Source organism: Periophthalmus magnuspinnatus, chromosome 24 (assembly GCF_009829125.3).
Source record: "Periophthalmus magnuspinnatus isolate fPerMag1 chromosome 24, fPerMag1.2.pri, whole genome shotgun sequence".
Lineage (NCBI taxonomy): Eukaryota > Metazoa > Chordata > Actinopteri > Gobiiformes > Gobiidae > Periophthalmus > Periophthalmus magnuspinnatus.
In genome coordinates, this window is record NC_047149.1 from 25,934,362 (window position 1) to 25,948,456 (window position 14,095).

The following is a 14,095-nucleotide window of genomic DNA, read 5'->3' on the forward strand; positions in this document are numbered from 1 at the left end:
CCGTCTTCAAGTCCATTTTTAAAACCCTAAACTTCGCCGCACACGTGTCTAAATCACATTTGACACGGGCGAGTTGTGCTTTGGTCATGTTTAAGCGGCTAGGTGCGGTAAAATATAAGTTTACGGATAGCATTTAGCAGCAGCTAGCGTTAGCACATGAGGCAAAGTGGAGATCACCGGTTTGGCTGCTGTTGGTAACTTATTTATCAAACTTTTCATTCCAGGTTTTGTTCTAAATCTTTATATTCCTTTCAGACATTCAGACATTCAGTGGTAGACATGCCCGCCGTATTTTGATGAGTAAGGAGCTACTCTGAAACAGTGAAGACAAGGTTATAATAATAAAAATACAGTTTAAATCAAATGAGAAGCAGCTGGAGACAAGATGAAGATGTTAAACTGTCAACACTAACTCTATCAGTGGTGGAACCTAATCAAGAATTAAGTATAAGTTTTAGGTATTTGTTATTTACTTAAGTACATTTTAAACTTAAGTACTTTTTACTTTTACTTCACTACATTTGAGAGCAGTATCTGTACATTGTTCTTCACTACATTTTTGAACAGGACTGAAAAGTAAAAGTATTTTTTATTATAGTCTGAGACCTGCTGAAAAGGCTGAGAGTTTATTTTTTTTTAATCAAGTTCATAATTTGAGCAAATAACAGTATACAAATTAAAATAGGGAGGTGTTCCAGGCATGTCCCACCAGGAGGAGGTCCCGGGGAAGACCCAGGACACACTGGAGGGACTGTGTCTCTCGGCTGGCCTGGGAACGACTTGGGGTCCCACCGGAGGAGCTGGAGGACGTGTCTGGGGTGAGGGAAGTCTGGGAGTATCTGCTTAGAATACTGCCCCACACCCCCACCCCACCGACCTGGCCCCGGAAAATGGACGGATGGAAATTAAAATAGCCAGACAAAAAAACATCGATTCAGTTGTTTCTTTTAAACAAAATCCAGCTCAAATCTTTATCAAAATCACAACATTTGAAGCTTTATAAGACTCAAAATCTGTGTGAAATACTTTTACTCAAGTAGATTTTTTCATGTGATACTTTTATTTGCATATTTTTTTTGCTCCTGTATTTTTACTTAAGTAACAGAACTGAGTATTTCTTCCGCCACTGAAAGGCAGACAGTATTGAGTATAATGTAGAGTGGAATTTAGCTACACAAATTACTTCAGGGACATAAACTCCATAATATTGATTTTGATTTGCGATTAGTTCTGCGTCTCTACTTGGATCAGGACAGTTCATTGAATTTTAATCAAGTTTCAGACGCCTCTAATACTCAGTGATCAGTTTGGGTCTTTTTAATGGAGAGGGCTACAGTCTGTCAGTAAAAGCCTGTGGTTTGGAGCAGAGTTCAGACTTTGGAGGAAGAAATTGGAGTGTTTTTTGTGTTATGTGTCACAGATTAAAAGCCTGTGTTTATCTTCAGGAAATCGACACTGAAAGCTGTTTTTATTTGTGTTTTAATTAGACAAAATAAAATGACCAATATGGCAAAAAACAAAACAAAAATCCTAGTTTATTTTTTGTCATATCACCCAGCCCCGCCCTTCTACAGTGACGGCTGTTTACATAGTTACGACATCACGTGAACGCGCCTCTATTTAGTGTAATGACAGCTGTTGCTCCGTCTTTTTGCTCCTCCAGAGGTGTGAAGATGGAGGCAGTCGCGGCGCTGCTCCTGCCCCTGCTCCTGAGCGCTCTCCCTGGGCACGGTCGAGCTCAGGCCGGGTCCTCGCTCCTGGATCTGACCCACGGCATCGGCGGCCTCCTGCCCCGCCTCAGCCGACCGGCCAACCACAGCCGTATCCACTACGCCGTGATGTTTGACGCCGGGAGCACAGGCACGAGGATACACGTGTACACCTTTATACAGAGCGACACGGGTAAGGGAGACTTTCAGCTTCGAATAAGAGTTGTGTGATTGTGAAACTATTTTTTCTGTTTAGTGGAGACGGTTATCTGCTGAAGTCACATATTTTGTCATCTTTTGCTCTTTGATTTATTTATTTATTTTTAATTAAACTGGATACTTTGGTGCCACAATCGCTAACTAGTAATCTGGTAACAAACTTTTATACTCACACCTGCGCATGTTTTTATATGGACTTATATACTTGACGACTGACAAATGCTGTTGTTGTGTCCTTGGGCAAGACACTTAACCCACCTCACCCTAGTGTCTGTGTGTGTGTGTGTGTATGAAGGGGGGTGTGTGTGTGTGTGTGTGTGAATGTGTGAGTGGTTCCTTGATGTGAAGCACTTTGAGTGACTTAAAGGTGAAAAAGTATATAAAAATGTGACCGTTTATCATAGTTATTTCCTTTGTTTGTTTCAGTTTTTATTGTATTTTGAACAGAAAACCCATGAAAAAGAGAATCTAAGTGCTCTCATTGGGTTCCCCCGTATAAACAAAGATAAAGAAAGAAGGAAAGAAATGTATTTAACCAGGAATGTCCCATTGAGCTCACTAGAGTGGAGTCTCGGCCAAGACAGCAGCTCAGAGCAAACAGTACATCAGCGTATATTTAGACAACGACAAGAACGTGTTAGTTGAAACAGTTACAAACATAGATTTCAAAGTGTTTTATAATATGTGAGCGACTGTGTCAAAGTAAAATCCCCCGTGGAGGTCTGTGTAATCCCTCAGTCGTCAAAAGAAAACGTTTTTTGAGTTGAACGTTTAATACACAATTTGACCCACGTCCAAATGTTTTGTTGTTGTTTTTTTAGATAAACTGCCTATTTTGGACAATGAGATGTTTCAGTCGATAAAGCCTGGTCTGTCTGCGTATGTCAACTCTCCTGAAATGGTGAGTGAACTTGAAATATGAAACATAAAACAAGACAAATTTGTAAAGTTGTATAAAGCACTAATATCTAATCTAGTCACAAACACTGAATTCTAGATTAATACGCAGAATTTATGTTATTTTCGCCTGTGCTACAGGGAAAGCTCCAAAAATTTGAACGGCACGAATTTTTGGAGATGCTGAATTTTTAGTTTTTATTATCTGTAAGTCATAATCATAAAAATGTCAAGATATAAAGCCTTGAAGTATTTCTATGTGTAATGAGTCTGTATAATATTCTATATGGGTTTGACCTTCTACAAAGAGTGACAAAAAATATTGGACCGTTTCATAATATTAAACTGTTTTGAGAAGTACCTGTGTGTATCTCTTATTTCTACGTTGTGAATAACGTGCACAGGCCGGACACACGGTGAGGATGCTGCTCAAAGTGGCCAAACAAACAGTGCCTCGTGTGGAGTGGAAGAGAACTCCAGTGATCCTCAGAGCCACGGCCGGACTGAGACTGCTGCCCAAACAGAGAGCGCACGCACTTTTAGACCAGGTCAGGTTCACTACACGCAACGCTACGCCGCAACGCTACGCCGCAACGCTACGCCGCAACGCTACAGTCAACACTACACCTCACTGTACACCTCACTGCAACGCTACACCGCAACGCAACACCTCAACATTACACCGCAAAGCCGCACCGCACCGCCGCACCGCAAGTAGGGTTCTCGCACTTAAGCAACTTTTGAAGTATTTATAAATGATACTACATCCATGTATCCTACTGAAAGTGATGCACTGATCAGTCATGGAGATATTTGTGAATGTGACAAAATAAATCAATTGAAATCATAATCAATCAATACAAGGAAAAACATCATACTTCTCGACACAAAAATATCGGCTGAGCTCATTGGCCATCGGTTTCAGCCGATGGCCAATGAGCTCAATCAGCCTCTAGTAAAAATAACTCATTATTAATCACCTCAAATTTCAGTAGGAGCATCTCATTTATTAGTTATTAATGTTCATATCTTGAAAAAAAACAAAACGGGATCATGTAGAGCGGGTTAATATGAACAAAATGACGAGTCTGACAGCAGCAGATACAGAGAGAGGACACAGTTTTTCAATAGAAAGTGAATAGGAGCCGTAAACGTGCCCATGATCACTTCTATGGAACACTGTGGCTATAGCAGTTTGGCTATGTCCATTTATATCCACAGTCTACGCTCCAACCTCCGGCTTATTTAACCCACAAATGCTTTCCACTGCAGCCAAGTAATGCCAGTTTAAAACCGCATTGATTTACAGAGCTCTTCTTTTTTATCACTGCCAGAATCACATTGGCTTCCACTTTAAAGGGAAGTGCAGATAAGCCGAGAGAGAATAAACCAGAGATACATCACTAATACTGGGACAGAGTTCTGATATTATAGAGGAGGCTTGGAGAGAGTGAAGATTATAATGTGAAGCTTTAGAGCATTTTAACGATAACTGACAAATGTGTTATACTCCCAAAGGCAATTAATTATGTAATCTACCGAGGGCATCGACACATTAGCCTCCATTAGAATAGTTTGCAGACGAGAATGTGCCCGTGTCCCTCTATCAGATGGGGCGGGAGCATAGGCTGGATATATAAATGGACATGGCTAACCTGCTCTAGCCTCGATGAGCTTCATTTAACTGGAGTCAAACGCTGTGGGTCACACTCTAGAAATCTTCTGTCCATGTGCTGTACTGTAAAAATGCATAGTCAAAGTCACTTATTGTGCACGCGGGTGTTTCTCAAACTGTGGTACGAGGGCTCGTTCAGGTGGTTTTGGACAGTTCTTCAGTTTGTGGGTTTGTTTAAGTTAGAGTTCATTTTATCCAGTTTTTGTCCTTGATTTTTTTTTTTCAGAATTACGGTGACAATATGATGTAGTCCACTTTTAGACCTGGTTTAGTCCTCGTTTAGACCTAGAATAGTCCTGTTTATAGACCTAGAATAGTCCTGTTATAGACCTAGAATAGACCTGTTGTAGGCCTACAATAGTCTTGTTATAGGCCTACAATAGTCCTGTTATAGTCCTGGTTTAATCCTCGTTTAGACCTAGAATAGTCCTGTTGTAGACCTAGAATAGTCCTTTTGTAGACCTAGAATAGTCCTTTTGTAGACCTAGAATAGTCCTGTTGTAGACCTAGAATAGTCCTGTTAAAGACCTAGAATAGTCCTGTTAAAGACCTGGAATAGTCCTGTTTATAGACCTGGAATAGTCCTGTTTATAGACCTGGAATAGTCCTATTTAGAGACCTGGAATAGTCCTATTTATAGACCTAGAATAGTCCTGTTTGTAGACCTAGAATAGTCCTGTTTATAGACCTGGAATAGTCCTATTTATAGACCTGGAATAGTCCTATTTATAGACCTGGAATAGTCCTGTTGTAGACCTAGAATAGTCCTGTTTATAGACCTAGAATAGTCCTATTTATAGACCTGGAATAGTCCTGTTGTAGACCTAGAATAGTCCTGTTACAGACCTAGAATAGACCTGTTGTAGGCCTACAATAGTCCTGTTATAGTCCTGGTTTAATCCTCGTTTAGACCTAGAATAGTCCTGTTGTAGACCTAGAATAGTCCTTTTGTAGACCTAGAATAGTCCTTTTGTAGACCTAGAATAGTCCTGTTGTAGACCTAGAATAGTCCTGTTAAAGACCTGGAATAGTCCTGTTTATAGACCTGGAATAGTCCTATTTATAGACCTGGAATAGTCCTGTTGTAGACCTAGAATAGTCCTGTTACAGACCTAGAATAGACCTGTTGTAGGCCTACAATAGTCCTGTTATAGTCCTGGTTTAATCCTCGTTTAGACCTAGAATAGTCCTGTTGTAGACCTAGAATAGTCCTGTTGTAGACCTGGAATAGTCCTGTTTGTAGACCTAGAATAGTCCTGTTTGTAGACCTAGAATAGTCCTGTTTATAGACCTAGAATAGTCCTGTTATAGTCCTGGTTTAGCCCTCGTTTAGACCTAGAATAGTCCTGTTATAGTCCTGGTTTAGCCCTCTTTTAGACCTAGAATAGTCCTGTTGTAGACCTAGAATAGTCCTGTTGTAGACCTAGAATAGTCCTGTTGTAGACCTAGAATAGTCCTGTTTATAGACCTAGAATAGTCCTGTTGTAGACCTAGAATAGTCCTGTTTATAGACCTAGAATAGTCCTTTTATAGACCTGGTTTAGCCCTCGTTTAGACCTAGAATAATCCTGTTGTAGTCCTGGTTTAACCCTTGTTTAGACCTAGAATAATCCTTTTATAGACCTGTTGTAAGGCCTACAACAGTCCTGTTATAGTCCTGGTTTAACTCTTGTTAAAGACCTAGAATAGTCCTGTTTATAGACCTAGAATAGTCCTGTTATAGTCCTGGTCTAACCCTCATTAAGACCTAGAATAGTCCTTTTATAGACCTGGTTTAGCCCTCGTTTAGACCTAGAATAGTCCTGTTGTAGACTTGGTTTAGATCTTCTTTCCCTTGGTGGTACTTGGTGAAAAGTTTGAGAGTCACTGGTGAACATCAGAGCTTGTTGCCTTATAGTTGTGTTCTTCTTATTCTACTCCCATTTAGCATCTTTATTATATTCAAATGTATATATATTTTAGGAAGTTAAATTTAAGGTATATTTTGTATTAGTCTGTTGTTGTTTATTGTATATTTCTGACTGCTGTTGTGTACTTTGGTGCTGGAACACTAACTTGTCCATTCTGGGACAAAATAAAGGTTTTCTTATAAGAATCATAGACTGTTTATATAAATGGACATAGCTAACCTGTTAGCCGCCACGTTCCAAACAGGAAGTGATCATGGGCGTGTGATCCTGGACCTGCTGCTGTCAGACTCGTCATTTTTTATCTTAAATGTTCGTATTAACCCTCTACATGATCCTGGGGTTTTTATTTCACTATTGTGTCTGTAAATCAAGATATGAACATTAATAACAGACAAATCAGGCGTCTTCTTTCCCCGAGGAAATTTGAAATTCTAAAAAAACTTAAGTTACTTCTAGAATAATTGAAAATACAAAAGCATGCACCTAAATACATCAATTTTACTTTTTTTTTTTTTTTTTAAATCCTGGTTCCATAAACACACTTTACAAATCCATCGCCCATTTTTCATTTTTTTTCTAATTTGCTTTTCATTTTAATCATTTTGTCTGAACACAAAAGTTACTCAAGTTTGGAAATAGTAATCACAGAAATATGCAGCTTTTTATGCCTTTGTGGATTTAAAATCTTAAACATGACTCACGTTTAAACCCACTTAAATCCCGTTGGTGTGTTTTAGGTTCAACATGTGTTTGACGAGTCTCCGTTCTTGGTGCCAGACGACAGCGTCAGCATCATGGACGGTACAAATGAAGGTAACATCCCCTTTAAGGCGCAGCATAACACATTACAGTACACATAATTATTGTTACGGCTCACTCTTTTTCATGACACTTAGGAAAAGTATAACCACACTGTTGACAACACCACAACAAGCACTAATTATGTGATAAAACATGCAACGAAAAGGCTTAAAATAGTTATTATTAGCTCTGTTTAAATGCATTTCTCAGCTCGTTTATCTGGTTTTGAAACGACAAACTTTTAATCAAGAATCTGATGTAATGTCTTTGCAAACTTTGTGATTAAATTAAATCTCTTTTCGTGATTTGTAGGAGTCCTGGCGTGGATAACGATGAACTTCTTAACAGGTTTGGAAAGAAATAATGATTGTTAAGACCTGAAATGCATTTAAAGTTGCGATATGTAACTTTTCTGATGGGGAGTTTCCGCTTCCATGGATCGCTTTTCCCTGGAATTTAACAGATTTTCACACAGCAGAGGGAGGATGTAGGTTTGTAGATTTGTCTAAGTGATCCATATCTCTCATAAACCCTTTGATGAGGCCTTAATGATGCCACCAGTCCATGTTACAGGTCAGTTCTGTGGAGAGGCAACCCTTATTAATGTATTTTTGAGCAACAAGAACACTGTAATTGAATAAATGCAAGAAAAAATGCATTTAATACCTTACTGCGGGACATTTCTGACAAAGAATTAACATTTCCTTTTAACATTTTTTTTTTTTTTTGGAATGTTTATTAATGTGCATTGTCCCCTTTTTAAATAAATTAAATAAATAAATAAAAATAGAAGGCGAACCCGCCCACTAGAAAAGTCATATAGTGCACCTTTAAATCCGTCATGTGGCATCACCAGACCGAGTAACAGGTCAGATCTGTGGAGAGGCGAGCCAGCTGACAGTAAGAATGCACGTTTTTCAAGGAAGTAAATAGAAGAAAAACTAATTTAATGCCTTTCTGGGGAATATTTTTGTCAAGCTGAGAGAAGCAGGTTGCATATCATCCACAAGTAAAGTTGCATGGTGTAGCTTTAAATCAGCTCTATTGTGCTTGTGTCTCTATGGTTCTCATCTCTGTGGATCGTTCTGTTATAATTTACACATTTTAAATCACAATGTTCATCTAAAACCACTGAATAAAACAAACAAACCCGCTCACTTCTGCGTTAGAAAACTGTGGAGCTCACGTCGCCGTAAACATCATCACAAAGCGCCTCATGCTGTAGCGCCCCCTGTGGACAGATGCACATCACACTAGAGCAGCACTTAAAAAAAAAAAAAATTGTACCAAAATGACGACGCGACGCTGCCGAATCCTACGAGTATCAACGATTAAGAAAATAAAACTGGAGAAGGAAGAGCGGACGTCACAGTGGGCGTGTCACAGTGGGCGTGTCACAGTGGGCGTGTCATAATGGGCGTGTCACAGGGGGCGTGTCACAGGGGGCGTGTCACAGGGGGCGTGTCACAGTGGGCGTGTCACAGTGGGCGTGTCACAGTGGGCGTGTCACAGTGGGCGTGTCACAGGTGGAGGTTAAACGGGGGCAGATCGACAAAATGGCGTCTTGAAAATAGTGGATTCAAGATAAAAGTCAAACATGAATCAGTCCAAACACAACTTCAGAGGCTCAACGAGAACAAAGGGCCTAATTTAACTTTCTCAGTGTCTTGGAATTACCTCAAAGTTTTCCCTTAGTTGACTTGAAATTTGGATAAGCTCAAAATTCCGTAGTGATTGTCAAAGTTCCCAAAAGTGGAAGCAGTTTTGTCAAAGTGATTCCAATTAGTTCCTAAGTCCTTTCAGCCTCTCGTCAGTTTCTCTGCGGTGGCCCTTTCTCGGAGCTGAAGATGTGACTGCAGTTTCCTCATAGTTTTGACTCCTCCGGTTTAAAGACGTGATATTTTCAGGTCACTTGTCTCCACAAAGTCAGAAGACAGTGGGAATCTTGGATCTGGGAGGGGGGTCTACGCAAATCACTTTTCTGCCAAAACTCAGGGTAAGTCTTAAATGTTTATACTTCAGAGAAATCAACTGTGTGCTGTGATCAGAGCGTTCTACTTTCTCTTCTAGAAAACCATTGAAAGTGTTCCAAGTGCAGATTACGTCGCCAGATTTGACGTCTTCAATTCATCATTTGAGCTATACACATACAGGTGGGTTGTATTGTGCATAAAGAGATCACCGTATCAAATTTTCAAATATATTTTCCATCATTTATAGACTCAAAAATTCAGAATGCAAATAACTTAAAGGTCTTATATTACGCAAAAATGACTCTTGTAGCTTTAAGTCATGTTCTAATGCTGTTTCCTGCTCAAAAACAGACCTGGAGTTGTGTTTTGTTTCACTTTATTATTAGTCTGTAACATCTTCAAAGCTCAAAATGCTCTGTTCCACCTCGTGATGTCATCAAGTGGTAGTTTTCAAAGTGAACAGCTCCTTTTAACTTTAGTTCAGTCGAGATAAGTGGCAAATCCAGAAGCTGAAATGATCCAAATGATTCTACAAATGAAGGCGTGTGGAGTTTAAAAACACAGTGGAGCACTTCCTGTATCGCCACACGATGACATCACAAGGTGGAACAGAGTGTTTTCAGTTTGAGAGAAGAACTTAAAGCCTAAATCTGCAGGTTTGTTTGTGCGTTAAACATGTGTGAATGAAACAAAACACAACTCCAGCTCCTTTAAAAATGTTCGATTGTTTTGTACCAGTTCATATAATTAAGAGAAAATATTGCTTTTTATAACAATGATGGCTTTTCCGGTTCAGTTTAAGATCGTAGGCAATAGACTTTGTACACAGCAGCACGCTAGCTAGCTCCCAGTGTCTCAAAGCTAACAGCCACTTTTATTAAAATCAGAAAATATAAAATAAACAACATATTAAAATTCAGATTAATTAAAATAAAGACTACCCAATTATTTTTATGTGTCGAATACTTCAGTTTGTGTTGTTTTAATACTTATTATGCCTCAGAATTAGCATTAGCGTTAGCATTGAGACAAAAACGCCTCTTTCTAAACACAGAAGTGAAGTATTTCCTCCCGCAGCTCCCTGTCCACTGCCTGATCTTTAAATATTTGTTCATTTTTAGCAGGACTGGGCAAAAAAAACTCATAAAGATAAAATTGGACAGGAAGTAGTGATGCTAACAGTGAGGTTAAGGGCGTTTTTCTGCACAGAGCCCATTCCCTGGTCCGTCGGCTCTGACTCAAAATCTGACACTTGTATGTAATTTATTTGCTAGCACCTGTAGAAACCCCTTTTTTAACCGCGTAACGTTACATTAGAGTGACATTTTCAGACCAGATGATTATAATAACAGGTTTTTCTTGGCGTGTTGCTCATTCCTCCTGCAGTTACCTTGGAAACGGCCTGATGGCGGCGAGGCTGGGAGCGCTGGGAGCTTTGGGGGCAAAAGGTACAGTGTCCCTCCTTTTCAACTACAAAACATAAAAGTAAAGGCGCTTTAAGCAGGTGCCAGACGCTTCCTCCAGTTTATAAAGAAATCTATTAAAACTAATGAGCTGATTTTTTTTCTTTTTTCTCAGACGACGGGAGATTTAGACGTGTCGGTTATAACGTGTTTTTAAAAGTCAAAGCAAAACTACACAAATGCTGAGCTGTTTTAGCGGCGAGGTCCATTTTCTCGTTTTAAGTATCGAACCGAACTATAAAAACTGCAGGTCTACAGTTTATATTTGCCCAAAATGAAACGTCGATGATTTGATGTCGTCTGGAAAAATAACTGGAGATTGTGAAAATGACTTGAAATAAAATATTAATTTGAGGTTTTGACTAGTTCAGACTTAAAGGTTCACACTGTTTTCTGACCTGGAGTTGTGTTTTGTTTCATTTTCATTTATAGAAAAATAAAAACGACTCTGAATCTGAAACGGGGGCGTGGTCACAGCGGACACAGATGCTCCGATACACGAATAATAACTCACCCTTCTCTCTTCTCTCCTTCCTCTCTCCTTTCATCCCATTGTTCCTCTCCTCTCCCCCTTCTCTTCTCTACTCTCCCCCTCCTCTTCTCTCCTCTTCTCTCCTCTCATCCCCTCTCCCCCCTCCCTTCTCCTATCTCCTCCCTCTCTCCGCTCATCCCCTCTCCCCTCATCCCGTCTCTTCTCCCTTCTCCTCTCCTCTCCCCCTTCTCCTCTCTACTCTCCCCCTCTTCTCTCCTTCCCTCTCATCTCCTCTCCTCTCTCATCCTGTCTCTTCTCTCCTCCCTCTCTCCTCTTCTCCTCTCTCCTCCCGTTTCATCTCCTCCCCTCATTCCCTTTCCCCTCTTCTCTCATCCCGTCTCTTCTCCCTTCTCCTCTCTTCTCTTCTCCTCTCCTCTCCCCCTTTTCTCTCTCCTCTCCCCCTCCTCTCATCCTCTCTCTTCGCCTCCCCTCTCCGCTCATTCCCTCTCCTCTCTCATCCTGTCTCTCCCTCTCTTCTCTTCTCCTCTCCTCTTTACTGAACTAAAGGTAAAAGGAGCTTGACAACTACCACCTGATGACATCACAAGGTGGAACAGAGCATTTTGAAGCTTTGTAGATGTTAAAGACTAATAATAAAGTGACTCAAACATGTGAATGAAACAAAACACAACTCCAGGTCTGTTTTTGAGGAGGAAACATTGGAACACGACTCAAACCTCACAGGAGTCAGTTTTGTGTAATACAGGACCTTTAAGTTATGTTTTTGGGTCAAGCGAAATTGTCAGTAGAGAAGGTAAGAATGTTTCCTAAAGTGCAATTTTCCAACATTTTTCCATGATTAAGATCAAATCCAAAGTCCTAATAATAGAATCTAGTGAGAACTGCTCAAATAAAGGCTCTGAAGTCACATGACCTGGTTTGTTCTTCCAGGGTTGGAGTGGCAGGTCTTTAAAAGTTCCTGTTTGCCAAAAAAGTTCAGAGACGAGTGGAGCTTTGGTGGCCTGACCTATCAAGTGAGCGGAGATCCAGAGGGTAACGTCCACAGTTTAATATTAATCCTCACATGAGCTGATTTAACGATTTTTATTCACAAAATCGAATCACGTTTTGGAGCTAGACCAGAACTAAACTCAAAATGACACGACATTTACTTCAGTCATGTGTTTTTATTTCACTATTGTGTCTGTAAATCAAGATATGAACATTAATAACAGACAAATCAGGCGCCTTCTTCCCAGAGATCGCTCCCGCTGGCCTTAGCAACAGGTTTGATTGACAGCGTTGCTAAGCAGCCACTCCCCGCTAAAGGAAGGGGCGTTACCTTCAAAACCCTCGCTCTGGATTGGCTCTTTGGTTGCTATGATACTCACGGTTTAGTCCAGTTGACAGAATAACATTTTCTTTTGCGATGGAAGCCAATATGAAACAAGATTAATATAAAAGTCATTTTAAAGAACACCGTGTAACTTTCTGGAGGTGGCACTTGATGTCACCTGCATGATTCATTTAAATAGAAAGTTAAAACCAAACTTCAGAACATTCACCTTGTAGATGCGTTTTATGCCATACTGTGGAACATTACAGCCAAAGAACAAGCAGGCCATTCTCCAGGTAAAATAAGAGCCAGGTCTGTGGAGATGCAAGCCCGTTCACAGTAAAGAATGCATAAAAAGATTGAAAAAGATTAAAAAAGATGCAGTAAAGATTTCATTGCATAAAAACACCCATAATGAGAAAAATAAACATCATTTGGGTCTATTTTTTAGCTAAAAAGTTACACAGTGGGGCTTTAATTAGTGTGGACAACATTCAGCAGTGTTTTATATATTTATTTTTTTCTCGTCTCCACTCTAGGCCTGTCCGGGTACAAGCCGTGTTACCTGGAGGTGCAGAAGGTGGTGCAGGGAGTCATACACCAGCCCCACGAGCTCCAGGACACCTCCGCCTTCTACGCCTTCTCCTATTACTTTGACCGAGCGGTGGACGCCGGCCTCATCGGTCAGTGCCAGGATCATGTTTAAAATGACTTGAAATGACGCTCAGGTTCTGGAAGGTTCCATTTTTCCCATAGACTTAAAATAAAATTCAAATATTAAGAGATCAAAGGCATCATGGAGGCTAACCAGCTACGTGCTAACCAGCTACGTGCTAACCAGTGACATGCTAACCAGCTACGTGCTAACTAGTATCCATAACGTGGTTGTTTTAAGTCCAAAAATTCAGTTTAAAACACAAGATTCTGTGAAATGTTTTAATAACTTTGTGGTTTATAAATTTTCAGAAACATTTTAAATAAAATTGTAGGTTTCTTGTTGTCATTAGTTTCTACGTAGCTGATTATCCCTGAGCTTTCAGACTTTTTAATATTACTTTCTTTCATAAATTCTGTGAGAAAATTAAAGAACTTTGTTATGGAACCTCGGGGTGGGTGTCACTGTTGAGCCCCATTCAGAATTTAAAATGAATCTAAACTAGTCAGATCTACTCGAACATAATAAATACAAACATAATCCAGTCAGTCGTTACAATTATGAACGAGATTTTATTTTTTTTCCCATGTTTGTGTCTCGCCCAAGGAACAGAGATATTGCATAAGCGGCTCGTAAGCAGGTCTAGATACGTCTGCATCTAATTATAAACTGCTTTATTGTCCAATAATCAGGAAGTGCACATTAGCATGCAAGTTGCTTTACCGTAACAGCAAAACTTCACTCTGGCCTCATAGTTGTGAAAAGCCCTTATAAACTCATCTCTGTGAATAATGAGGATGCTCTGAAGGCATAATCTAAGTGAGGAACAACTTTGGACGACTGCAAACTGTTTAAAATGAACTAGATGAACTGGTTTTCATGTTTTAATCTTGTACAGCGCCTTCAAAATGCAATGTTTTTTGCCCAAGTCTAAAAAATGTTACAATCTAAGCAACAGTTTAAGGTCCTATATTACACAACACGG

General features: G+C 39.9%; 1 protein-coding gene across 1 annotated transcript in view; it reads left to right on the forward strand.

Moving 5' to 3' along the window:
- The window catches only part of entpd5b (ectonucleoside triphosphate diphosphohydrolase 5b), a 17,693-nt gene continuing 3,598 nt past the window's right edge, over positions 1-14,095 (forward strand). Inside the window, exons 1-11 of the mRNA XM_055232066.1 lie at positions 1-194; positions 1,664-1,902; positions 2,750-2,829; positions 3,230-3,373; positions 7,148-7,223; positions 7,524-7,559; positions 9,119-9,207; positions 9,282-9,364; positions 10,571-10,632; positions 12,071-12,172; positions 12,995-13,138. Coding sequence (XP_055088041.1) covers positions 1,674-1,902; positions 2,750-2,829; positions 3,230-3,373; positions 7,148-7,223; positions 7,524-7,559; positions 9,119-9,207; positions 9,282-9,364; positions 10,571-10,632; positions 12,071-12,172; positions 12,995-13,138 — 1,045 coding nt within the window. The 5' untranslated portion in view covers positions 1-194; positions 1,664-1,673. The remainder of the gene's footprint in view (positions 195-1,663; positions 1,903-2,749; positions 2,830-3,229; positions 3,374-7,147; positions 7,224-7,523; positions 7,560-9,118; positions 9,208-9,281; positions 9,365-10,570; positions 10,633-12,070; positions 12,173-12,994; positions 13,139-14,095) is intronic.